Genomic DNA, 27703 nt, shown 5'->3' with positions numbered 1-27703 from the left:
GTTTTTTTTGTTTTCTTTTTCATCTCAAACCCAATGACAAGTGAGAAAATGTCAGTTCATATGAGAAACATTTACCAGGGTTCACCAGCCAGGCAAGTACTTCTCCACAGCCCTAATTAATAATGATAGAGCAAGTGTTACTGAAATTTCTGACATCTATTAATAACTTATCAGACATAAAGATAGCTCTTAAATATAATATGAAGTGTGTCTCTTTGTATTTCTAGCCATGTGTCACTCTTCTCAGCAACTTGCTAGCAGGGTCAGAGAGAAGGACTTTTCAAAAGCTACAAGTATTAAAGTTGAATGAAAATGCTGTGTAACAGGGCAGCACAATCTGGGCTTCTATACAGGACTATTGGGCTCTTATTTTGACCTAATAGGAGTCAAAACTGTATATTAAATACTAATTCTGCTGAGCCATAATGGAAATGGAGCTTGTAATAACCATGTGGGTATAAAGAATGTAGGTGTGTGCTCCTGGTGTAGTCATTTATGTTAGCAGCAGAAAAAGACTCATGTTGCAAGAATCTGTAGCATTGGAAAGAAAGCTGAAGGTGGATATTACTATCTTAGACTTATCAGTAAGGCAGATGACTACAAAACAATTTAAAGAAGGTATCTGTTCATTCCTAATTATGCAAATATAATTACTTACCTAGGCTGCTGCCAATTTATTAAAATCTCCTGAAAGAGTTATAATTTGACCTGATCTTCCTGATTTAAAATTATGCCAATGTGTTTTCTGAGCTTCCTTATGGCATTCAGAGAGAGAGAGAGACAGAGAGAGAGAGAGAGGGAGTTAGCACGACTTGCTTCAAAGCTTTGTTCATCTCTACCCGGTTATGGAACTGACAGGGGTAAAGTTATATAGGTTGTTATTTATATATAGGTTGTCTGCTCTTGCTTAAGCTGGTTCAGTTTTGCAGCCTCTTTTAAGTGATAGCATGGCAAATGACTTATCTGAGGAGTTCAGAATTGCCCCAAGACCAGAAAAACTGTTTTTCTTCTTTCCTGCCTTTGACATGTGCTCTGTGCGACCTGTAAAACTTTGGCTTGTGCAGTGCTCATATCAGATGGCCCCGCTGTCAGAAGGAAACAGAAAACACGCTCTGTGGCATTCAGGTCTGTGACTTCTGCAAGAGGAACAATCCCTGGAAGAGCCCCTTGAGCTGCTTGGCAATTCCTTTACGGGGACATTGTGGGGCAGCAGCAAATTATGCTCTTGGTGAACAAGCTGGCTTTTGCTTCTTGCTCTGAAGCCCTGGGAGTGCAGAGAGGAGTATCAAAGGAAACACTCTCTAACTCAGTGCCTGACACGTGAAAGGCTGGGCAGTCTGCTGAAAGGTGCTGAGTGTCCTTGTTTTCCGAAATGGTGCCTGTGTCAAGACCTTGAATCAGCCAGAGCTTTGAGGTGGATGTGCCTGTATCTTCTCCTCATAATTAGATGCCTCACAAGATTAAAAGTTTTTCTGTAATTAAGAATTCCCCATGTTTCATTAACCATGTTTCATGAATAGATCAGGAGAAGATAACTTTTTATTATTTTTATTTTATTTTATTTTATTTTATATTTTATTTTATTTTATTTTATTTTATTTTATTAGCAAATAAAGCTCAAAGCAACTAGGTAAGACTGAGCAGAAATTCAAAAGTCCATACACAGCTCTCCTCCTGCCTCCGGTGTCCTCGATTTCAGCCATCTCAATGACTGAGTAGCAGAAAACTCAGTTTGGTCCCCTCTGAGTGTTAGAAAATTATTCTGTCCATCACCTCTGAGGCGTGTCTGGCTTTTCCACAGTGCAGTTGTTCCAGACCCCACATCATTAAGCCTTTCAAAGCTTCTCTCTTTGAACAGGATCCCTGAGGATGCAGCAGCCTCCTCTCCTTGCAGGTAGTCCTAGCTCTCCTATTCACTATTTTACAGACTTAGCATGTGATACAAACCAGAAACACACAAAGCCAACAAGTAAAGCAGCCAGTATCACCTATTATGGTGCCACGCTTTCAGGAATAACTCCATACACCTTATGGAAAAGCTTAACAAATAGCAGATAGAAATTAAAGAACCAGAAATGATATTTTCCCTACTTCCTTCAAAGATGAATGTTCTTCACTGTGAATATTCACTGAGCAGTGGTGATATGCTCAGTGGATATGGAATTGCTAGCTCCCTCCAGGATTTCTCCAGCCTGTTTGTAAGGTAAGCATTTGTCTGTCAGTACCACGAAGTCATCCTGCAAGCAGCCAGCAAGCTTTATCTTGCTATGGGGCAACAGACTTCAACAGCTTTTGAGAGAGTGGCATCAGAGTGACATGACAACCATTCCCCTCACTTGTGCTGCAGTGCTTTGAACCTCCAGGGCTGATGGCTGCCTTTCTGAGAGGTGTCTGCATGATCCTGCATATAGCTCTCCTTCTGTACTCTAGGCTGCTTCAGTCACTACTACTGAGGGTGTTGTGGGCATTTCCAGTGCTCAGCTGTGTGCAGCTCTGATTTCCTATTCCTCAGAGAGTATCTGAATGCTTTAACTGTAGCTGCAGACACTCCAGAACAAATGCACCTACTCTGGCATTAGAAAATGGATGAGGAGCAAAGAGGTTTTCCTAAGAGCAAACAATGCATTTTAGGGTAAACAATCAAATAACCTTTAGAAAAAGGTCTCATCTGTTATGAAATTCCAGTACTTTGGCTCAAAACTAAGCTGCAAAGAGAAAATAGATGTGCCGCAAATACAAGAATGCCCAGCTAGAAGGCTTTTGCACAAACATTTTTCAGTGAGAAGTAATGATGTTCCTAGCTTTTGTTTTTTATATATATATATACGTTTGCACTAGATTTCTAACTGTGATATATATTATGGCTGAAAATGACTTCACTCAGCCTCACTGCATGATGGCAAAGTTCTGAACAAAACTCTTAATGTTGCAGTTCTGGAGACAATCTAACATTACAGTATGATTCAGAAAGTACTTGGATTTGCAGCTCAAGTGAAAATGAAATTCTATGAAAAACACAATAGCTGCAAACAAAACACAACTCTTGGAAGCAACGTCTTAGAATTTGGAGGCCTGAGTGTTACTATAAATCAACAGATTATCTTGTCTCTTGAATTGCTGAGGAGACAATTGCATTCTGAGTTGCAATGTTATCAACAGATCTTCAGTAAGCTATTACACATAATCAGGATCTGCAGCAGACAGTGAGCATGAAAGATGAGATGGTCTCTTCTGACGCTTGACAGGCTGCAGAGGTGGGCTGACAAGAACCTCATGAAGTCCAACAAGAAGTGCAAAGTCTTGCACGTGGGCAGAAACACCCCCAGGCACCAGCGCATGCTGGAGGGCACCCAGCTGGAAAGCAGCTCTGCAGGAAAGGACCTGTGGGTCCTGGTGGACACCAAGTTGAACATGAGCCAATAATATGCTCTGCTGCTAAGAAGGCTAACAGTATTCTTGGCTGTATTAGGCAAAGTATTTCCAGCAGGTCAAGAGAGGTGATCCTTTGCCTCTACACAGCACTGGTGAGACCACATTTGCAGGAATATGCCCAGTTCAGGGCCCCTCCGTATCAGAAGAGACGTGGACATACTGGAAAAAGTCCAAGTGGTCCAAATGGGGCCACCAAGATGATCAAGGGACTAGAGCACCTTTCCTATGAGGAAAGGCTGGGAGAGCTGAGACTGCTCAGCCTGGAGAAGAGGAGGCTCAGAGGGGTCTCATGCATGTCAATAAATACCTAAAGGGGGAATGCAAAGAAGACAGAGCCAGACTCTTTTCCACAGTGCCCAGTGACAGGACAAGAGGCAATGGGCACAAACTTGAACATGAGGTTCTGATCATCAGGAAGCATTTCTGTGGTGAGACACAAGTGTTCCCAGTGGTTCTAGAGGGACACTAAAGGGAACATACAATGATGGTTCTTGTGCTGTTTCTTCCTGCCTTTTCATTCCATGTGTGGTCTACACAACTGGATCAAAAGTGTAATTCAGTTAACTGGAGGTAATTGGTCAGACACCTCAGACTGAAAAGGACAAGTAGATCTTCATTTGTAAAGTGAACTAAAGGATTACTAAATTCCAAAGAACGTGAACAGGGAAAACAGGAAATGAGGTACTTGTCAGGAGGTATTTCACACCTGCTGTGTGGGCTGATTCTACCACAAAACATGGTGCAATATAAGCCCTCAGCCTTTTTCTTCTGAAGAGGTGGTGCATGTTGCCTGGAGCACCCCTGTCAGTCTGGAGATGGTTGGTCAGACCTACATTGTGAGTCAGATGGGTCATCCCTTGGAGGAGTCCATGGGACAGGACCTGGCTAAAATTTAGAAAAATAAAATAAATTAAAATCATTGTATGAAAGTTGCTAAATACTGCTGTTCAAACCCAGTTATTTGAATTCCTTATTCTCTCCCTTGACTTGCCTTCTTTTTCCCATTTTTTTCTCTCCATTTATTAACATTCAGACCATCAATTTCCTTCTGCATACATTTTCACCAGTATTCTACTATTCCCATTGTACATCTTCTTTCAATTCTGCTTTTCCTAAAGTGCTTTACTGTACGTGAAATATGACTCACTACCACTTGCAATTGCAATTGGGCTGTGTTATCCCTCTTGAGCCTATGTTTTCTTCGACGTCAGCTTTTGAATCTTTTTTAAGGAGACTTATTTTAATTTAGAATCATTTTTTCTTAAAAAGAAATAAAAAGAAAGAAAGAAAGAAAGAAAAAAAGAAAATGAATAGAAAAAGCAATAGAAGGTGAATTCTTTGATGGACTGTATATACAGATTGTTTTATTGCACCATTATTACTAGTCACATATTGCTTAAACTATCCACATACACACAAACGTATTTTTTCTCCCTTCCAGTCAAATCAAATTAAAGTAGCAATGCAGAATACAGAGCCAGAAGAATCATTAAGAATGATATGTGGCTCAGGAACAGTAACTAATCAAGTGATCATCAAGAAAGAATCATATGTAGATACTGAGTAATGTAATGTAATGAACCATCCCATTCTCAGTTGTTTTACTCGTATGTATTTAGAGTGGGTAAGTCAATTTTCTCTAACTAAAGGTTTTGTTTAATTTACCCATCTCTAATCTAGAGAGACTGACAGTCACAAAAATCAACTCTATTCACAAAAATAAACAAATGCCTTTTTCCACCAGATTAAACTGCTCAAAGTCCTAAGAAATACAGAATTTAGGAGTAGAATCTTAGGGAAGAATTCGAAAAATCAACTCTCCTCAGCAAAGACCAAGAGTTAAAGAAAAAAGGCATATTGCCCTAGGCATCATTTTTCTAATTTTAGGTATTTGTTGTTTTGTTCAATGAATTGGATAACTTTTAATGATTCACTTAGTTGTGACTATTATAGGAAATACAGCATGGAGAGGATGTTGTACAATGTTCTGCAGTCACCTAAGCATTAGCCCAGTTTTATTGATATCATATTAAAAAATAAATATATATATACCTAAAAATGTACGTATAGGTGCAAATGTACTTGGTATTAATCACAGCAGCTACACTGCTGCCCACCAGTTTTGTGGTTCTTACATGGTTGATGTGAAAGGAAGGGATTTGTTGCTATTGCTACAAAAATAATATTGTGAGTATTATTTGATAACAGTCAGGCACTGAGTCAGTTAACTCTTCAAAGGTCAAAGAATAATGGAATTTAGTGCAATTCTTCCTAACTGGGTGACAGGTGTAATGACTGCATCCAGAATGGATGTGGCTGAGCTGAATGATGATTACTTTTTACTCAGGGTGACTTCGACAGTTTGGGATCTACAGAGGAAACAGAAAGGGTTTTTTGAACCTAAGTTAATGCGCTGTTTGAAAAAAAAATAATAATAATTAAAAAAAAAATCAGAAAACTGTAATCACAGCAGAGAACCTGGCATTCCAAAAGTAAGCGTTTGGGCTGTATTCAGATACATACCACAGTGGTTTCTTATTTCAACTGAATCTGAAATATAAATTCTCCTTTGGTAAGTATCAGTATTTTACTCTGTTAATGAATTTAATGACATTGTCTCAAAATTCTGCCAGCAGCTCTTGCCAGCAATCATACAGTCATGGTTTTGTGGCTCCACTTTAATCTTCCTCATGTTTTTTTCCTTGGTGATTGTTTTTATCCACAATTTTATGCACTGAGGAATTTACCACTTAGAGTCCAAGTAGATAAGTGAGCATTTAATGACATTAGAGAAATATTATCTAGATTTCACTAGGAAGGAAGACTCAGAAACTTTTATTGTAAATGATAACTGAGACATTGTCATGTATCTGCAAAGGCTGCCCTTATGTGTATTTGCCCATGTCTTAAAGCAGCCACACATAATTCTCAATTTGCACTGATCCGGCTGGATATGGGGGTGTTTCTGAGTGATAAATGTCTTTCAATTACTTAGAAATGAGAAGCTGCTTCTTTGTAGCAGGGACATCAATCCTTATTTGTCACCTTCATAAACTGAACGCCACTGCTCTGCTGATCTGTTGATTAGTTTCTTTAGTCCATACAGAAGAAATGTCACAAATACTGGTATTTTATTTCTTCCAAAATGAGATTGCTCTTATGACTTTCTTTATTCACAAACCAAATCTGAAGGATTAATTGATGGGGAACTGAGATGTTGTAGCAGCCTGTGGGTAGTTCACAGTTGCAGAGTCCTAGATTTTTGGTGAGGGCAGGAAGATTGTTTTTCCTTTTGAGTGTAGAAAGCTTTATTAGAAATCTGGTTGCTTTTGAAGGAAAAAGAAGACAGTCAAATGGCTGTGAGTTCTTATTCAATACTGATTTCTTGAAGACCGAAGAAGACAAAATGAGATCAAGGTAAAGAACAGAGATGTGTGGATTATATATGGAGAGAGCTTATGCTTGGTGTTGGAGGTCTGATTCAGAGTTCTTCACGTATCCTTATGTGGATCTGCTCACTCCTAGTCCCACTCTGCCCTTGTTTAGGAGGCATGAACTCAACACACAGCTCTTGGGCAGGGTCACCAGGACCTCATATTTTCAGATAACTCACTATTTCCCTTCTTTACCTTTTTGTTAACCATTTCTGTAGTGGTCTGAACTAGATTCAGCTCCATGCCTTGATAAGAGACATTTCCATTTTATTGTAATCTTAGTGAAAAATGAGGCAACACACAACTGACTAAATTTTTGCAAAGCTGGGCTTTTGACCGTGGATACAATTTCAGTAAGAGTGTCACTTCATCCCAGTAGGAGAGGCCAGCCAGTCCCTGCATTATTACTGCATAATAAAACCACTGGGTTTGCTCCCAGACTGACTATCAACACTGTTACCTGTCTAAATCCCAGGATTTTTCTCAGCTGCAAAATGTTTGGTTAGAAAAACTACCACAAGTTATTGCTCATTTTCTTTTCTTTCTCATTAACAATAATCACACTATTTTCAAAGAATTCAAGGGCCATTGAAGTGGTGGCAGTGCATCTTGTTTAAACTTCCTGAACAGAAATAATGAATTGTCAGGAAGGGGAGATTGTATTGGGTTTACAAGGAAAGGTTTTGGTAGTGGAGGCTACAGGGGTGGCCTCTGTGAGAAGAGCCCAGAAGCTGCCCCATGTCAGTTAAGGGCCAGTTTCAACTGGCTCCAAAAGTGACCCAGCTGTTCGCCACAGCTGAGCCAATACACAATGCTGTTTGAAACTCTATGAGGGCAGATTTAAAGAAGGGGAAAAAAACTGCTGTGTAACAGCAGCTGGGAGAGAGAGAGGAGTGAAAAGCAGCCCTGCAGCCCCCCAGGTCAGTGCAGCAGGAGGGCAGGAGGTGCTCCAGGCAGGCAGCAGCAGTTCCCCTGCGGGCTGTGGAGAGGCCCCTGGTGGAGCAGGCTGTCCCCCTGCAGCCCATGGGTCCCAAACGGAGCAGATCTCCACGCTGCAGCCCGTGGAGGAGCCCCCGGTGGAGCAGGTGGACGTGGCCTGGAGGAGGCTGCGGCCCATGGAGAGCCCCCGCAGGAGCAGGCCCCGGGCCGGAGCTGCAGCCCGTGGAGAGGAGCCCACGCAGGAGCAGGGGTCTGGGGGGAGCTGCCGCCCGTGGGGGACCCGTGCTGGAGCAGTTTGTTCCTGGGGGACGGACCCCGTGGTACGGAGCCGTGTGGGAGCAGTGCTTGAAGAGCTGCTGCCTGTGGGCTCAGTTGGGGAAGGACGGCATCCGTGGAAGGGACCCCACGGGGAGCAGGGGCAGGGAGGGACCGTGAGGGAGTGGTGGAGACAAAGTGTCAGGGACTGACCACAGTGCCCATTGCCCGTTCCCCTGCACCACTCATGGGGAGGTAGAAGACGTTGTATGGGGGTAAGGTGTTTTTAGTTTGCTTTCAGTTATCACTGCTCTAGTCTGTTATCAGTAGTCAATAAATTACGTTAATCTCCCTATGCAGAGTGTGTTTTGCCCATGCTGATAATTGTTGAGTGACCTCCCTATCCTTATGTCAACCCTTGAGCCCATTTAATCATATTTTCTTCCATTTTCCTTTGAGGATGGTGAGTGAGAGAGCAGTAGCGGCAGAGCTCAGGTGCCCTGCTGAGTAAACCCACCACAGAAATACAAGGCAACTACACCATATGATCACAGAAAATGACACATGATGAATATGCCAATACTTCAAATGCCCTTGGGAAGGAAAAACAGTCTTCTGGCTTCACCAGCCTGATAACTGATTCTGTATTTATGGGATTACATTTTTTAGAAGTGTAAATATGCTGTTTGAGAAGAAAGATCATAAAATACATACAGACACAGCTCATGCTAAAAAGAAATATATGTATGTATATATTTGCTTCTCTAGAATAGCTTTCCTTTACCTGGTGCACTTGTTTATTTTTTGTAATACATCATGCGGAATAGAATTACACACTTTAAAGAAATAGGGGTCTCCAGTGTGAAGTAACTTTTCTGTGCTCCCTTTATCACTTGCTGCTGATACACTGCACTATAACACAATCCTGTGTCATCTGAATCAGGTCTCAACCATGTGTTGCACAGGTTCACAAACTGTTGGGTACTTGTGGTTTCTCAGCAGCCAGTTTCACTCTGACTAAATGTGGGGAGCATCTTGTTCTCCCTCTTACAGGGGAGTAGGACTGAACAGTTACAGTGGTGGCAGTCAGCACTTACAAATACTTACTGCATCTGCAGCATTTGGGGATGGTTAGCAACACTAAAATCACTATTAGCCGTATTACTGAATTTTGTTATACACCTCTGGCCCCTGCCCAGCATCTTTGTATATACTTTAACTCCCTTACCATCTTTAAAGAATATAAGAAGATACTCTTCATCTTTGAAGGAAAAATAAATCCATAAGTGTTTTCCATACTTTTTCTGGCTTGAATACAGTCAGCATTTAGTTCTGCATCAGTGGTGGGTGGGAGGCTTAGCATCTCATGACTTAGCAGAACCTGTGATACAAATAGACCAAAAAAAAAGAAATCGGATGAATAGTTTATTCACTAAAAAAGGCATTTCTGGGTGACTGGAACAACTTGTGAATCCCTGATGATTTGGTGGATAGTTTCAAATAATGGAGGGAGGTTAGGATAGTTCTTTTCACCATTTTTAAATTAAATATTTTTCTCTTGTTTATTATTTTGTTTTGAAAATGTTCCACGTTTCATTAAAAAATAGAATACAAAACAGATGTTTCTGGGAAAAAAAACAAAACAAAACAAAACAAAACAAGATATTTTAGTCAAATTGAAAAAGTAAAGTTGCTTTATTAAAATAACTGGGGAAAGTGTGTTTCACATTCACCAGTTATTGCTGTTTTTCCATTAATCCAACGAGCCAACCAAACTAGTTATGTGAGCATAAAGTAAACATTTTACTTTGAGGATAGTGGAGCTCTGGAGTGGAACATCTGGGACTTGATTTTAACCCCATTTAACCTCAAAAGGAAAGAAGGTCACCAGCCATGCTATTATCTTCCCAACCTGCCTAACAATGAAGTAAGTGAGCTGGTGAAGGACAGTGCTGTTGTGTAGCCATGGTCGGCAGCTAAGCTCCATGCAGCTGCTCATTCACTCCCCTGCCCCAGTGGGATTAGGGGCAGAAATAAAAGGTCAACAATTAGAAAACTCGTGAGTTGAAGTAAAGAGTTTAATAAGTAAAATTTAAATAATAATAAAAACATAAAAAAGAAACAAATAAAAAAAAATCCAAAGAAAAAAAAAAAAAAAGTGATGCAAAACCCAATTGCTCATGACCATCTGACAGCCACCAAGCCAGTCCCCAAGCAATGGCAGCTCTGAAAACTTCTCCCCCAGCATTTATGGCTGAGCATGACCTCATATGGTATGGCACATCCCTTTGGTCACTAGGGGTTAGCTGTCCTCAGCAGGGGTCAGCTGTCCTGGCTGTGTCCCCTCCCAGCTCCTGGTGCACCCCAGCCTCTTCGTTGGCAGGGCAGCATGACAAGCTGAAAAGTCCTTGACTCAGGATAAGCTCTGCTCTGCAATAACTAAGATATCAGTGCATTATCAACACTGTTTTCATCACAAATCCAAGACACAGCACCATATGAGCTAGTGGGAAGAAAATTAACTCTATCCCAGCCAAAATCGGCACAGGCACATACAACTTCCACATGATTCAGTCACCAGTGAACCATCTCCTGTTACAATCAGGCCATAGTACAAGTGCTTATTTTCCAGTAACAGAATAATAGTTTTGATAGCTTAAACCTTTTCATTACAAATATATAAGTGAAAGCATGTGAACAATGGAGTCGTGAAGATGCAAACAAACATTTGCCACAGTCTCAGTCTGGGAGATGACAGCTTTTGTTATCATTCCCTCCTTTTTCATCCTTCACACTGAACTTCTGGAGTATGACAATATTCCTTTCTGTAATAGACCTTGTCATTACTTTGGTTGTTGATTAGTGTGTTGTAGTCTGTGTGCTAAATACATCACAAAGATGGCCTCACCATCCCAAGGCTCTTAACTTTACTCTTCTTTCAAAGATTTCTGTTCCTGTTTATAAGACTGATTTTGAACTCGTCTCTGTGAGCATGTTAACACGTATTGAAAGCTTCTTGTCCTTGGCAGTAAAATATTCGTTAGCTCTAAGTACTAGAATTACCAAACTGTGGACCTCTAGGGGCCTCCTTTCCCTGCCTGTTCTCACCTTCTTCCATATTTTTTTTATGATGTAGAAGGGGCCAAGCAACTTCTGCAGCTTGTCTACTCACTTCCAAGCCCAAACAAAGCTCCAGCTCCTAACCCAAGGTATTCTCTGGGCCGGGGCCAAGGACCGAGCAAGTCAAGGCAAGAAAAAATGACTTAGTTTCTCCCTTTCTCTGCCCACATGGTTGTTCCACAGAAAAAGTAAAAGATATGAAGGCAGAGTATTTTGGCCTAGAGGACTTTTTCTGTATTTCCAGGGATGCTTGTGTAAAAGAGTGAGATCCCAGCAGTTAGAACTGGTACTGATCAGCCCTCTTACTGTCCTGCAAAACCATTGCCCTTCGAGAACAGGTCACAGAGCCAGCTGCGATGGGCGGTTGCTTTACTTATCTTACTTGAATGCTTCATGAAGATTTTCTCACCAATCAATCCAATTGATTTTAAAGTTGGTGCTGTCACTTTCTCTCTCTCTCTCTCTCTTTTTCTTTCTTTCTTTTTCTTTTTTTTTTTTTTTTCCCCAGTAAGCTAGAAAGTCTTGCTGAGCTGACCAGTCAAGGTATTGCACTGTGATTGTGACTGTCTAAAATTGCAGAACATGAAGGATGATTAACAGGAAAGCATTGCAACAACAGAATAGTATAAAATGCCTGAAAGTTTAGGACTGAAAAAGTAATTTGCATTTTCTGATAAGAATTTGTTTTAGCACGATGATATTTCATGGCAGTGAAACACTTGGGTGAAAAGAGAGGTCCAGAATAATGGTGAAACAAAAAGAAGATACAGACAACATGTTCTTCATTCAGAACCATTTCTGTCTGGAAAATGCAGTGAAACTAGGGCTGGTGCTTCCAGTTTCAACTATGTACAGCTGATATGAATGAAAGAGCTATCAGTTTCTTTATGAATTCAGATTTTATGATGACAAAAATTCATGCAAGTGCTTTGATATAAAAAGTAAAATTAAATTTAATGCAACATCAATTCCTAGTACAGGAAGGCAGTTTTACTTAACTTTGATTTCAGTTTTGAGTTAAAATGTTACTTTCTTCTATTTCTATATTTCCAATCTGAAAAATTCTGACTTTTTTTCCCCGAGAGATTCTTAGACTGCATAAGAGACTTTTATTTCCAAATTGTACATTTCCCAGTAGCTGAAGGTTTGCTTCTTTGAAAATTCTTGCCTAGAATGTAGCATTGTACAAAATAAAGGATTTGGGCTTCATAACTCAAGTCATTAATTTTTTTAATGAGATCTTATCAACAAAAGTAAGTGAATATATGAATTCTGAGATCTTTACACTGCTTATTGAAATTATTTTCACAATGTAGAATACTGTGAGAAAATGGAAGTGTCTTTATTCCCATTTTACACCTGTTAGACTGGATCAGAGAGTTAAAGCAGTTGTCTCAAGAGGCTTGTGCTGTAACAGAAATAGAGCTGGCCCTAAAATGTTTGCAGAGTATCTGAATAATTGATATAATTTATTGTTTTATTAGTAGGAACCATTAAGTACTACCACCACCACCCCCCCAAGAAAAAAAAAAAAAAGAAAAAGAAAAAAAGCTGTTCAACAGACAGTACAAACAGAGCAGCTATTTAAAGAAAGAAAAGAGCAAAAAAAAATCTTAATGTGCTTTCTGAACGTGATAATGCTGAATGACACAGAGTTTCCAGACAACTACTTCTAAAAGTACTGCAAAGTAAATGGAGCCAGTGTACTCTCAGGGTTATGGGCTTTTCACAGAATGCTTTACAAAGTCTACCTTTAAAAAAACAACAACCAGTACTACTTTTTCATTTTATGCTTGGCAGCTTGATAATGTAAACTCTGAATTGGCAGTGTTACTGTACGCCTTGTCTTCTGTCCTGTATGGGAAATCATGAGAAAGCTGCTAGATACTAAGGTAACACTACATAGTACATAGGCTGCTGTGGAGTAACAAGACACCAGCTAACAACAATGACTCACAGGCTTTATCTTAGCATCACAGGCCTATATCAAGCAGATATCTGTACCTGAAATAGTCATCCAAAACTCCAGACTTGGTCAAAAATGAGAGACTGTCATTTTTAGAGTACAGTTCTTTTGACTATGGTGTTGATGTCTATGCTCCACTTAGATGCATTTTGCACACCCATTATTATTTCTTAACATTAACTTGAAAACAAAAACAAACAAAAATGTACATAACTTTTTTTTTTTTTTTTGGTTAGGTGCAAGGAAACCTTCTCCAAAAACATGTACCCACTAATGACTATGTTTCAATGTATTTGGACACAGTAGTTAAGGAAGCTGGAGATAAAGTATTGTTTGATGAGGTCCTTACTGAAGCAAGTGCTGTTAGCCTTTTGGTTGGGCAGACACATCAGTTTTCATGCTAGACTGAAATCTGGGAAAAAAAAGAAAAAAAAAAAAGAACAACAACAACAACAACAAAAAGATAGCTGCTAACAGTGTGCTAAGTCTTTTGGGTTTGGTGGAAGAATCGGCCAAAGCAAGGAGTGTGTCTATGTTATCACAAAGTACTGAGTTTTGCAGACCCCAGCTCCTAAGAGTGTGTCACTCAGAAGTATTTTTAACTGAAAATTAGATGTGAAAAGTTCCCTGTACAGTGTAAAGGAGAAATAAGCATTTAGGAATGAGATACATCATAGAGCCTGCTGAGTGGAGAGTTTCCTGTGGAGCTAACTGGGAAATGCTGAGGAGCTTCTACAAAAGGGCATTTCATTGACATGTGAGATACCACAGTGAGAAGCTGAAGCATATGGTAGGCAAGGGGTTATAGCATTCACCTGGAATGTGTAGATCAAATTCACAACCTTTCTGCGTTCATGTCCCTGAGGAAATTGTTCATCCACCTTGAAATACTCTGTGATACAGCCCTCTCAATCACTTCATGTATTTATGACACAGGCAGGGGATGAATTCATTCCACAGGTTATCATTTACATCTGGAAAGAGGAGACTGTTCCCAGTCCCCAAGCCAATGTATTTTTATGTGTTTTCATAGAAAGTGGAACAGCTTCAGTAGGGGTGGCTGGGAGGGGCTCACTTCAGAGCAGTCTGTGATCTGGTAGCAGTGACCCAATTAAAGGAAGATATAGACAAAAAGTCACCTAAAGCAGGAGGAGACCCTAAAGTCCATAGATTTTTTTTCTTTGTGTATGCTTTACAGCACACACCAAGTGGTGATCTAAAAACTGGTCACCCACCTTAAAACTTCCCTGGAAATGTGTACCAGATGAGGACCTGCTAGTCTTGGTGTAAGAGACTCGCATAGTTTTCCAGGCGTAGGGATGGCTAGAAAAAAGTCTGGCTTCAGAAAATTGCATAGGCTTTTAGATTTATAGCAACAGGGATAGATACGCAGAAAAAATGATATAAAGTGATTTGAAAGGAGGGGGTCACATTTCACTTATTGTAGCACTTTTCCACATATTTACTTTGAAAGTGTTTTGGAAGCAGTTGCTCTCTGTTTGCACCTTTAAATCTGTGCCATGGTGTGGCAATGACTAAATGATAAAACAAGCTGCGTACCTGCCAAGTATATTGTGATCCTCTGATCCCAGCACAGCAGCCTGGATCTAAAATAATCCAGCTGGCTCAGCAACTGTGTGGATGCCATTTATGGCAGCACTGTGTCAGTGGCAGGAAGGTGAACTCGGAGTTTTCTTTATTATTTTGCCCTCACTGCTTTAAGCCCACCAGGACAGGATTTGCACAGTCAGAAATGTTGATTCCTGTGACTTCAGCTCCCTGCATTGTGCCGTCTCTGGCAGCACAGTCCAGCTGTTTATGCATGTCTAATACGTCTCCTAAGGGCATTTATAAAGCAAAACAAGCTGCCCCTTCGAGGAAGGTAACAAACAACCTAAACTCAGCCGCATTTTACAGAAATTACAGTGACTTGATTCCGACTGCGCTTCAGCCTGTGCCACAGAGCGTCTGGGACATTGCAGAGTTTTCACTGGGTTTCACAGTTGCTCAGCAAAGATGTCACTTGTAAGATTTTTCTGTCTGTGAGAGAGAAATGCATACCTGTGTGGTATCTAACCAAAAGGCACAGATTCACACTATCAGCTTTGCCTGCTGAATGGTCCTCTTCCATCCCAGCCTGGGCATGCTGTACTGTGAGCACTACAGTGGGCGCTGCAGTGTGGAGCTGGACTATAGCCTCAGCTGCAGAAACGTGTGTTTTCCTGATGCAGGCTAAATAGCAGTACTTGGCTCCTCCAAAAAGACCTTCTCAGTGATCAGGATCTGCAAAATGGAGTTCTGTATCTTTTCTGCCGTGCTTTAAATGCTAGTTCCTCCTCTTGTATTGCTTGCTGGAACACATAGTGCCGTATATTCTGTTTGATGTTAACAGAAAGTGTTCTACAGGCTTTGAAAAATAATGCTATTTAAGCACATGGTGAACAGGAGCAAAATCTACAGAGATAGGCATGCTTTCCTTTGTCATGAAATGGTAGCCATGAGCATAAGAGCCAGGACAATTTGAATATCTCAGGGTAAGAGAAGAGTCTCCTGAGGTGGAGATTGGGTCTACTAAGCATTAGATTGTTAGATGCACAACACATTCTTTTCTGCTCTTTTTTTCAGTCTACTGCATGTTTTGACTGCATTGAATTGCTTAACCTGACATTAAATGCGCGTTGATTATAATTTTACAGAGTTTGGGTACAATCCATTGTTCTTAGCTTAATTCAGTTGTGTGTTGGTGCCATTTGGGATGCTTTTGGGTTTCTGAGACATCTCCAGAGGACCAGCTATCATGATACTGGAGATTTGTGCTGTCCTGGATTAGCAAGTGGAGGCTAAATACCTATGATGGTAGTATGCAATGCTTTTATTTAGACAACTGTATAAAGTCCCATGCATCTATGCTGAGATCATGTGGTTCTAAGCTCCTATACACAGACATGAAGACAAAAAAAAAAAAAAAAAAAAAAAAAAAAAAGCACTGCTAGCACTGCTAGGGTGTTATTCATCTCATCCTAAAGTAGACATCTAAAACAGCTCAGATGTATTGCATCCTAGAAATGCCTGTTCTTCACTCCTTGATTCGTTTATATCAAAGGAGTTTAGGCAACTAGCTCACATATATTTTACAGACATTAAAAGTCAGATGATTATAATTCCACCCTGGATGTAATATCTGATAAACAGTAGAGACATCCTGCTGTTGCTTAATCATAAGATCTTTGCTTAAAAACTCTAAGACTACAAAGAAAGGCAGAGACCAAATACAGCTATGGAGGACAATGTACCTTTGATATAGATAGTGTGCAGCTCATTAATTGGCTACTATTTGGCCTGCTGTGTGGGTAATATGATAAAAATCTTGTGACATTACTGTGCTAAATACATCTGATCGTATTGTGGACCTGTCAACTCAAATCAGAATAGGCTTTTGCTAGAATAAAGGCGTCTGGTATTTGGGTATTTCCAACCATTAGGATACAGTACCCTGAGTTTACTTTCAGTTTATAGATATCAAACACAGACATAGACAAACATAGACATAGACAAATATAGACATTTAATCAATATGCTTTCATATTAGTTCATAGAAGAGAAAAAAAGGTGAAAAATAAAACCTTTCTAGGATTTTTTTTCAATATGTATTGTGTTCATATTCATTCTAATAATCTGGGATTTTGAGTTTTAAACACAATTGTATTTTGTTATGCTTATCTTGATTCTTTTGCTCAAGGCTGTGGCTCATAATTTTTGTGTTCCTTGTGAACACACATATGCATGAATATCTGGATTATTTTTTTATAAACCAACAAGGCAACAAACCAAACCCAACCCAAACAAACAAACAAACAAAAACAAAACAAAAACAAAAACAAACAAACAAAAAACACCTAATCAAGCAACTGGAATTCATGCTGTGCAGAATTGTGTTTACTTTTTCATGTCAATATCTTCATCTTATGAAGAAGTTTGAAACATAATATGCTATTTCCTTTTTCTTTCTAGGTCTCCTACGTAAAAGCTATTGACATCTGGATGGCCGTGTGCCTTCTCTTTGTCTTTGCTGCATTGCTAGAATATGCAGCAGTCAACTTTGTTTCACGGCAACACAAGGAGTTTCTGAGGCTTCGAAGAAGGCAAAGGAGACAAAACAAGGTACAGCTTTGCCCTTTACTCAGGACGATTGACTTTGCCCTGACAGCATTCTTGACATACAGGTTGATTTCTCACTTCAGTTTTTGCCCTTGCAGGAAAGACTTATTCTAAAGTTTCCTTTTGAGTGCTTTACGTGTTGAGAAAGAGCTGAAAATTGGCTGGTGGGGTCATTTGCAGTTCATGAAGATATCAATAAATGTCAATAGACTGGTCACTGATTCCAAGAATTTTATTCTCTTCTTGCAATTGCTGAAGCAGCTATATCTTTACACATAAATTTATTAGCTATTCCAATTTGGACTGGCATTAGATTTTATTCTAATCCCCAAATGTTATTCTGTTATGTGGTACCAACTAGCAGATAAGGAACAGTTGGAAGCAGTGACAGAGATAGTGTACCAATATTATTTCTTTGACATCATCCAGATGTGCTGACATCAGCATCTGCTTGAGACTTATCTTTTACCACCAATGCTCAAAACCAGTAAAGTTGACCACCCAGAAAAAGGGAAGGATTAGGACAATTTCCTTTCTATATTCTATCATTTCACAGTTTATTACTGATACTAATTTCACTTTTTTTTTTTTTTTTTTTTTAACAAAGAAATGCTTTTTGAGTATTATGATTATATCATTTTATTCCAGTAACTAAAATGCAGAAGGGAGGCTTGTTCTTAACTTAGATGTCAGTCTAAAAATATTTTTAGGAAGTCTGTCAATCTTTCCTGTTTTTTGTTGTTGCTGTTTTTTGTTTGTTTTTGTTTTTCCCTTTGGTAAATGAAAAGGCAAGAATATATATTAAACTGAATTTTAGTCCAGTTATGATGATCCCTATAACTATAACATCTTTATTCTTCCTGTATATGTGCCACTGTTATCTTAGTATCAGTAGAAACTCTTAGGTTTGCTGCTGCACAGGAACATTTGCTAGGCAGAGTAAATATTCACATAAGCTGCACAAGTGTTTCAAGCTAGAGATAACGGTTTCCTTATAAGAGGGATGACAACAATGGCAAAGGGCATTTGTGTTTTGACAGGTCTGTCTAATAATTATTCTTTAGCTAATGTAATATTTGATGGATGCTCTAGGAAGCAATCCAGTGCTGTCCTCTGGTTTAATGCTATTGTCAGATGGTTTGAGATTCCCATTAATATTAGATTACGGGAGAGAACAGAAATGCTTGCTCATCTGCAGGCACACAGGCCAGAGGTACTGCCACTGAAAACCTTTGTTTCCAAAAACTGCACAGCAGCAGCGGAAGCTGCTGAATTGGGTCTGTAATTTCAGTTTGGGGTATGATGTCTTCATTAGGGGTGAACTAGTTGGAAAGCAGCCACCACTGGTAACACTGTGACAGTGACATCGCTCAAAAATTATGAAGTTTTGGTCCTTGGCAGTCATCATTCATTTGCTCTGGGAAGGATTATTTTGGTGGTTATTAGGAGAAAGGTATTTAAAATCTAATCTCCAGAAGATACCGCCTAAGCAAGTCAGTTGATTCTATGAAAAATGGGCAATGTCATAATTAAATACCGTGAAATATTCTGTTGGAGTAAGAAACATCCATTTGCACAGGCTTGATATCACCTTTCCTATGAATCTGTTTGCACAAATTTCAAAATAGATAATAGTGATGCTGAACCCATCTCTTTATGAGGCATTTTCTGCATCTTTTTACCTGAGTTTGTCTCTCACAATGTTCTCAGTTTATTTTGCCTTGCAAGTGGTTCATGTTGTTTTGCATGATGGTCTTCTCTAACTGAACCATTCTTCTCTTTGCGTGTTGTGTACGTATGTCATTGTGTTGCCACTGTGCTGTTCTCATTCTTGCTGACAATCTGGGGGCAGGCACAGACTATGACTGTTGGGAATGAAAGCGTCGAGTCCGTGAGGCGCGTGAATGGCTTGCGGAGAAAAGAGTCATCAGCTTGCGGGACAGTGAATCAGATCGGCAATTCAAGTTTGAGGGTAAAACAGTAGTGAGAAAGAGAAAGCAAGAGAGAGTTTTCGTATGCACAGCGATGTCATAAATCAGCAGAATGGATGATTTTCATGGCATCACTAGTAGCCTCTTGTGTTCTCTTTGCTAAATGTCCCCACAAGATGCTTAGTACTGTCCCCAGCATGAACAGCAGTTTCATGTTGCACGTTCATGTGGCCCTTCCCTATGCTTGCTTTTTTTTCCATGGTTGGGTTGTGCAATTCCCTTTCCAAACCTAAGCAAAGTGCATGTATATTCTGAAAGCTAACCCTGTTTAACCTGGGAGGGAGAGGAGCTGTGGGGTGGGGAGGGAGGGAGACCATGAAGCAGGAGCATAAGGAATGCCTTGAGACAGAAAACCCCACACTGTGTCATCTTTCAGATGAGTGCAGTCCAACCAAACTAGGTATGTATAATGAAATACACTTTTACTGGTGCGGTATTTATTCCTGAACTGTCAGCCTGCACTGTTCCTTCTCATCTTGTCCTAAACCTTGTTTAGTGGAGTATGAATAGCTGTGAACCAAAAAATGTATTTCATTGGCTTCTTTTTACTTGTTTGGAGAAGAGCCATGGGGCTGAAATCTTTTACACGGTGTGATGTGTAGCAGATCTGAAGCAATACAATACCAGCTGATAGATCCAGATTACGGGTGAGTTGTGGAAGTAATAAAATCAGTGATGGAGAGAGAAATGAGCTTAGTGTGCAGCTCACTGCTTGCTACTGGTTCATTCGTTTAAATAAAATGGGTCTAGAATTTAAATCTTTCAGGACCTGGTTTTCCAAAACAAACAAACAAAATCATTGCCTGAACAGCTTTTAAGCTGTAATGGGCCTCTTACTTTGATCAAGGTCCGTAAAGTTATTTGATTATAAGATGCATATGATTTCAGTGGATTTTGTACACTGTAAAGGGAATTACTAGTTTTCCAAATCAAAACAAAAAACATAGCTCCTGTTACACAGCAAAATTAGGGTAGAGGGCTTGCAAAGCAATAAATTGTTCTCTTAAGGAGCTGCAATATCAAACAGTAGAAGAGAGCCTTTGTTTCTGCATTATTTGTGCTGTAGAAATAGTCATATTTACACCCATACAGAAATGAAGAGAAAAAGACTTTTTTAGTGTCTGCTAGAAGATATGATCAGTATTACTGTGCTGCCAGTTGAAAGCTGGTGTCATACATCTACAAAAACAGTCCAAGTAAGTACGCAGTGCTGTATATTTTATCAGTCACTTAGTGCAAGTAGCCCAGCTAAAGTTCATGTAAGACACAGATACCCTCTGCCTAAGGGTAGCTTGCAGAAATCTCTCTCTCTCTCTCTCTTTTTTTTTTTTTTTTTTTTTTTTTAATATTGGTGTTATATATACATCCAGGGCTGTACAAATATGGACTATATATCTCTATTTTTAATCTAATTTAATTTATTTATTTTTGCTGTAAAGCCCTAAGAGCTGGAGCTGTATTCGAGTTGATTTGCCCTAGAGAACTCCCAACACAGAGGTGTTTTGCTCTATCGGGGTGAACACAGGAAACACATCAAGATGGAGGTTTCTGGAGCAGTGCTGCCATAGGTGCAGCTCCTTACTTTTCTGCTCAAGAAAATGACACTTACATGAACAGGGGAACATAGCCACAAGAAACCTCACAAGCAGGGAGCTTGGCTCGCTGAGTTATTGCTCGCTGAACTAAGAGCTTATGGTGAATGCAAACGTAAAACTCACAGGCAAGTGACTGTGACATAGTCAAGAAGAGAGAGTGGAAAAGAGGGGAGATTGAATATTTATACTGCACCATTCAGTGCTAATTTGAAAAAATAAGGACCAAGCCATGCCTGAGCAAGATTCCTAGATTAAGCAGCTAGATCTACAGAACAAGACTGTTCCCAGTTTTGTAAGCCTACACCTCTACCGCTGCTTTTGTTATTGCTACTTCTGTGTCTTGTTCCTCTTAGTGCTGCAACCCTCAGAGCATTGCACAAAAGCACAACAAACCTGAGCCTGTCAAATCTCTGAAACCAGAAGTCAGGCTGGTAACGTTTCTCTAGGAAATCTTAGGCTGCATTGTTGATGTATAAGAAACTATTTACAGCTGAACCACCGTCCTGTCACTGTATTAGAAAAGATTGCACTGTCAGGACTGGTTGCCACCTTCCATACAGAATAAAACCCTATGTCCTCAGCTACTGAGACCTGCAGCCTGTCTGTGCCCCCCGTGCAGTTTCTGTTGGAGGAAATATTCAATGTTTATCCTAAAGATTTGTGTAGTCTTCCTGCTCGCAGTGAAATATATCCAACAGTAACTATATTTTACTTTTATTTACTATGTACGACACCACTTTTTGTATATATAGTGTAGAGGCTACAGAGGCCATGAGTCTGATGGCACTGAAGATCTAGTACAGTTTAATTACATTAAAATCTGAATATTATTAGTGCCAGACCACCTGAAAGAAAACAACTTATTTGTAAAATATGATTTGTAATAATCACACAAGATTTGCTTATTTTCCAAAATGATGGGTTTCCAGAAAAGCAGAACTCTGTTTACATGGGCTCAATCATTCCTTTTTGAAAACTATAATTATTATGTTATATGTTCAGTAGTAAAAATGAGTCACAGTACACTAGTATTCATACCAGCATCTCAGAGATGACTTCTTAAATTATACCATGGCCATGAGTAGGGGTTAAGTCTGGGACTGTTAGTGTTAAAATCAATACTTTGTAGCTTGAACAAAAAACTGTGCAGCTGGAGGCTGTGACAGACTTTAATCCCATGTGCAGGGAACACAGAGCAATACAAATAACAGTGCTGCAGCCAGCGGGGCTCAGATGCATGCAGATTAGCAGAGGGAGGCACAAATGGTGTTTTCGAATGACAGAGCTGGGACTGAGACTCAGTGGTTACAGCAGCAAAGGATAACTCCGCTAAGCAGAGGTGGCAGCAGCTGGCCGAGTGGTCCAGAGAACTGCGGATCTCTGGATGGAGCTGCCAGTGGGCAGGCAGGTACCCTGAACAAAACCATTGCAACTGTTAAGGTGATCAAATGTTTCCATCTTCAAAGAGGAGAAGCACACACTGAGCAGCAAAGACCATCTCTGCCATTTTAATAGTATTGAAATCCCTCCATCAGACCCCCAGTAAATTTTCTAAGCTTTCCTAGACTTGCCGGTCGAAAAAAATCACTGCCTTTATCCTGACTTTGCCTTTAAAGCACTTTTTACTATTGTCCCCAATGGAAATTTTTGTCCACTAGCATCTGTGTGTACAGCACTCGGTGGGATAACGTGCAGGGTTTGCCTTATGTAAGATGCCGCATCATGTGAATAATGGAAGTGCTCAAGGAAAGCCCTCTTTGCTGTGCTATTTTTGGTACTCACAGAGCGAGCTCTAGCACATGAGCTTCATTGTGAAAAATAGGAATCTGAGTCTGAATGGCTTTTTCTCTCTCTGACATCTTGCTTACTTAGCGGATTAAAGAGTGGGAAGCTCCTGCTGTAGATAAACACACTCAAGATATTGTGGTTATTTTCCTTCTCCAGGGCAATTGCATTAGCACTTTAATGTAATTGTGCAGAAAAATTCTAGCAGAAGATAAATACACCAAAATGATCATTATCTTGAAGTAGCAGTCCCATATACAACCACACAGAGCCAGTTAAACAATAAGCACAATACATGTCAACACGTTGCTGTTTCCCCTTGCAACTTCATCTGAATGTCCTTGTTTATGATTGTTTGTGAGCATGAATAGACTAGCATCGGCCCTAGTTAACCTCAAAGTATCTTTATTATTTATTAAATGGGCTTACTATAGTGAGTTTAAACACTTAAATAAAAGCGTTGTTTCAAACTAGAAAAATATCTTTACATAAATTCTTAGTCTAACTCTAGACAGAAGCCTGAAGAGTGCAAGAGTCCTAAAAGGCAGAGTAACATGGAGGAAAAGAAGACGTTTAGCCAGGGGTGGTATACAAGCCACAGATCAAAAAATTTAGTAACACCAATGTGTTCAGAAGATTTTCCAGTGAAAAGCAAGCATAGACAAAGAAACAGTGGAAGAGAGAATTAGAGATTTTTTTTTATATATAAGGGGATGTTTACAAATGTTGTAAAAATGGTATTAAAGTTTTTGTTGCAATATTGTAAGAAGAGAGAAGCTAGGAAAACAAAATAAGTGAATATCTGTGATTAATGTGTATTATAGCTTCAAACACTATGTGATGATGGATTTTTTTATATATTTCATTTGAAACTAAGAAACAGAAGTGAAAAAAAGGACAGTTATATTTCCAAGGAGAGAACTCTGAAGCCCAAATAATAATAAAAGAGGACACATTAACCATTCTGTAATTAAAGGCAGACTAATTTATGGAATGCATAATACCAATTTCTGAGAAACATCTCCTCTCAAGGCTCTGCAGGAGGATCTGGATAGGCTGCACCGATGGGCTGAGGTCAATTGCATGAAGTTTAACAAGGCCAAGTGCCGGGTCCTGCACCTGGGGCGTAATAACCCCAAGCAGAGCTACAGGCTGGGAGATGAGTGGTTGGAGAGCTGCCAGGCGGAGAAGGACCTGGGAGTGATAGTGGACAGTCGGCTGAATATGAGCCAGCAGTGTACTCAGGTGGCCAAGAAGGCCAACGGCATCCTGGCTTGTATCAGAAATAGTGTGACCAGCAGGGCTAGGGAGGTGATCGTCCCCCTGTACTCGGCTCTGGTGAGGCCGCCCCTCGAGTACTGTGTTCAGTTTTGGGCCCCTCGCTACAAGAAGGACATCGAGGTGCTTGAGCGGGTCCAAAGAAGGGCGACGAAGCTGGTGAGGGGCCTGGAGAACAAGTCCTACGAGGAGAGGCTGAAGGAGCTGGGCTTATTCAGCCTGGAGAAGAGGAGGCTCAGGGGCGACCTTATCGCTCTCTACAGATACCTTAAAGGAGGCTGTAGAGAGGTGGGGGTTGGCCTGTTCTCCCACGTGCCTGGTGACAGGACGAGGGGGAATGGGCTAAAGTTGCGCCAGGGGAGTTTTAGGTTAGATGTTAGGAAGAGCTTCTTTACTGAAAGGGTTGTGAGGCATTGGAACAGGCTGCCCAGGGAGGTGGTGGAGTCACCATCCCTGGAAGTCTTCAAAAGACGTTTTGATGTAGAGCTTAGGGATATGGTTTAGTGGGGACTGTTAGTGTTAGGTTAGAGGTTGGACTCGATGATCTTGAGGTCTCTTCCAACCTAGAAATTCTGTGATTCTGTGAAGTATCAAGTCACAAATATCTAAGCATTTATAAAAGCTGGTAGAGTTTGAATATACAAGCTGAAGTAATGTAACCAAGTACCAGAGCAGAGGCGGAGCCAAGAGGACAAAATCAGGAGAACAAAATCCATAGTTCTGTGAAAAATGTAAGTGAAAAGGAGGACTGGAAAAAAAAATGCCTAGTATAGAGGTAGTGAAATCCAGAGAAGTAGAGAACTGATGGGAAGCTAGTAAGACTGCAAAATGGTAAATATTATCAGAAAGGTGCAACACGGAGTACCCTATAGGAGCAGGAGCCAGATAATCACACCGTAGGGACTAGGCTCTGCTCCAAAACGCCAGCCAGGACACAATACAGAATAATGAATCATGTCGGCCAGCTTGCAAGTACCCTGGCGCATTAATCCTTAGCATTAAGTAAGATATGAACAGGATGTAACTGTCACAGAACATAGAAGCTTAAAGGGGCTGTGGAACAATAAAACCCACAATATTTCAGATCTGGGGCTATGAAACAGCAGTATGCTGTGCCACCTGGGAAAGGTAGGACTGGAAAAGCCTGAAGGTGTACCTGATAGAGATTTTTTGTTTGCTCAGTAGTGTTACTCTTGCTTTAGAAGCTCTGAGTCCTCTCTTGTACCTACCCAACATGCAGTGGCTGAAAGGATCAGCTCTGAACCGACAAGCCTTGAGGACTGAAGTTTGCACTTCACTTGAGCGAGTTTGTCCTGGTAGTTACTCATGAACAGCAGGGAATACACCAGAAATGAACTCTGCAGTTTTCCAGCTCATGAAAGGTACTCTCCAGCTGGGTGCAAATGTCTCATTTTTTATTATACCTAGGGGAGAGTGCAAACTGAAAATAGGGCAGAGAAAGCTAAAAAGAGACAGGAAACAGTGTTCTTATTTTTGATGCTTTAAAGCACACAGAAAATAGCTTTTCAAGAACCACCTGACACAGGCACAAACTTGTATTTTCCAGATTATTTTAGGAAAGGTTGTTCTTTCATTGGATGCATTCTGACCTATCTTATTTAATAAAAAATCCAGTGGGAAAAAAATGTTGAATACACATTTCATGATCAAAAATGAAGAAGGAAGGCTTCAGGAGGAGTACGCTTAACCTAAATTGTCCCTGACCAAGTGTCCAAAAGGGAATGAAAATACATTGCAGTCTCAAGACTTTGGCTTAGGCTGCACAAGGTGTCAAGGAGAGAACTTTGTCCCACATTGGCTCCTTTGTTTATCTCATTGTCAGTAGCTTATGTTTACTCTTTTCCTGCCCAGAATCAGGATCCAACAAGGCCCTGATCTCAGGGCTTCTCACCACAGGTGAGAAATGGGAGGGTGAAGACACCTGGGAGGAGAACAGTTTCTGATCCCATGTTGATCACAACACTTCTTATCAGTTCTGAGTTCTGTCCTAAGCTTTATATCCAACAGACGAGTATTTCAGCATGAATAAGCACAGACTAGTGTTTCTGCAAGAGAATGAAAGTGTGACGCTGTTACAGCCCAGGCATAATACAGGCTAAGAATATCAGCATTGTTGTATCAGTGTATTTCTACCCAGACTTGCAACTGTGCTTGCTCTGCCCATCTCCAGAGGATAGCACACCAGTTGTATCAAATTACATGGTAAATTGGTGAGATGGGCAAGTGTTCAGTAAGATCCATGAAACGCATATTTACATCTGACCCAATTAATCCCGTTCTCCACAGGGGATAGAAGCTGTTATTTGAATGTAATTAATTGTGAAGCATTCTGTAATGATGTTGTCCAAACGACATTGTGCAAAACCAAATTGTATTAACTAGACTCTTGAAACCTTGTTGTGTCTCAAGGTCTGAAAAACTTCATGGGTTCCAGTAAAATCCAGTTTGTATAGTACTTTTAAAAAAGCAGTGTTGCAGTAATTTCTCTCTTTCTTTCTTTCTTTTTTTTTTTTTTTTTCCAAAGGGAAAACAGCACTGTTTTGTAATTCCTTTTCATATTACTAAGCATTGTTTATAACAAACTGATTGGTCAGAGAGTGATTCTTGACACCTTTAGTTTGATTTAATGATCAGAGATGTTTATTTCACCTGATCCACTGCTAGAGGAAGATGTTAGTTTAAATACGGTGTAAATATGGATTTCTTTTTTTTAATTTTATTTATTATTATTGGTAATAGCAAATTGGCAATTGGCCAGCTGGGAGTAGGTTGTAGGGAATGAGATTTTTTTTTCTACAACAGGAGGAAGGGGCTAGAACGAGTTACACTTGGAGGAATGAACACCTTGAAGCTCCACATATTCTGAGTATTTGCTATTGAGTCTTCCCAAAGTCCTCACCCATTTCAAATTGGAAGCATCTGAAAACTTGCCAAGGCCAGCCACAGGTTACTAACCTACTTCCATTCTCTGTCACTGGGCCCTTCTCATGGCATCTCGGGGCTGGCGTAGCCCGGGGTCTGCTCATGAAACACTTGTGTACTCCAACAGGATCAATGCCAAGAAGGACTGGTAGTGTTCTTACTATTGGTAAGCTCAGTTTCCAGTGGTTGGTTGGGTGTTACTGGCAGAATAAGTATGCCAGAGTGTTTTTAGCTCTTGGATAAACAGATTGGAAAGGTCAGAAAACACTGCTGTGGTTACCTAAACATGTGGACTAAGAGAAACCCAGAATCATGCCTGTGAATTTCTGCATCAAGCTTGTAACTTCTGCTTGAGGTGTTGCATAGCTTTCTGAATCATTAAACTTCTAACCCGTGTGTATAATTTCTCACACAGACACTGTGTGTGCATTTGTACACGCACACATATAATCCACTTGCATAAGTGCAGGTTATTCTAGTGAGGTGCCAAGGTTTTGATTTCTCCATGATATTATGACAAGACTCTAAAGTGACAGGAAATATTTATTTTGAGGCCTCACCTCACTTTCTTCAACTGGTTCTACATAAAGCTGTCTGAGGTAATTCTTTCTGCTCGTCACGTGGAAGTGCTCTGCTTGGGACTGACTCATTCATTTTTCTGTTAAGCCTTCCCAAACCTGCTGGTGGTGGAGACTTGCCTTCAGGTGCTCTGTAATCCTCATCTGCCAAAAGAATAGCTAATTAAGAGTGGGGATCATAAACCCTGTTCATTAAGGATTATCTGAGTTGCACAAATGTGAGCTCTTA

General features: G+C 40.3%; 1 protein-coding gene across 5 annotated transcripts in view; it reads left to right on the top strand.

The window, feature by feature from the left end:
• The window catches only part of GLRA2 (glycine receptor alpha 2), a 130921-nt gene that overhangs the window by 83803 nt on the left and 19415 nt on the right, over nt 1-27703 (top strand). For 4 of the 5 annotated variants that reach the window (XM_035328615.1, XM_035328698.1, XM_035328547.1 and 1 more), the window contains one exon: nt 17158-17307. In XM_035328615.1, coding sequence (XP_035184506.1) covers nt 17158-17307 — 150 coding nt within the window. Of the gene's footprint in view, nt 1-17157; nt 17308-19156; nt 19277-27703 lie in introns of all 5 variants that reach the window. The other variant, XM_035328843.1, reaches the window with a different exon arrangement.

The sequence above is a fragment of the Oxyura jamaicensis genome, chromosome 1, assembly GCF_011077185.1.
Source record: "Oxyura jamaicensis isolate SHBP4307 breed ruddy duck chromosome 1, BPBGC_Ojam_1.0, whole genome shotgun sequence".
Taxonomy (NCBI): domain Eukaryota; kingdom Metazoa; phylum Chordata; class Aves; order Anseriformes; family Anatidae; genus Oxyura; species Oxyura jamaicensis.
The sequence above is the reverse complement of the archived record's forward strand: the minus strand, read 5'-3'. Positions and strand labels throughout refer to the sequence as shown.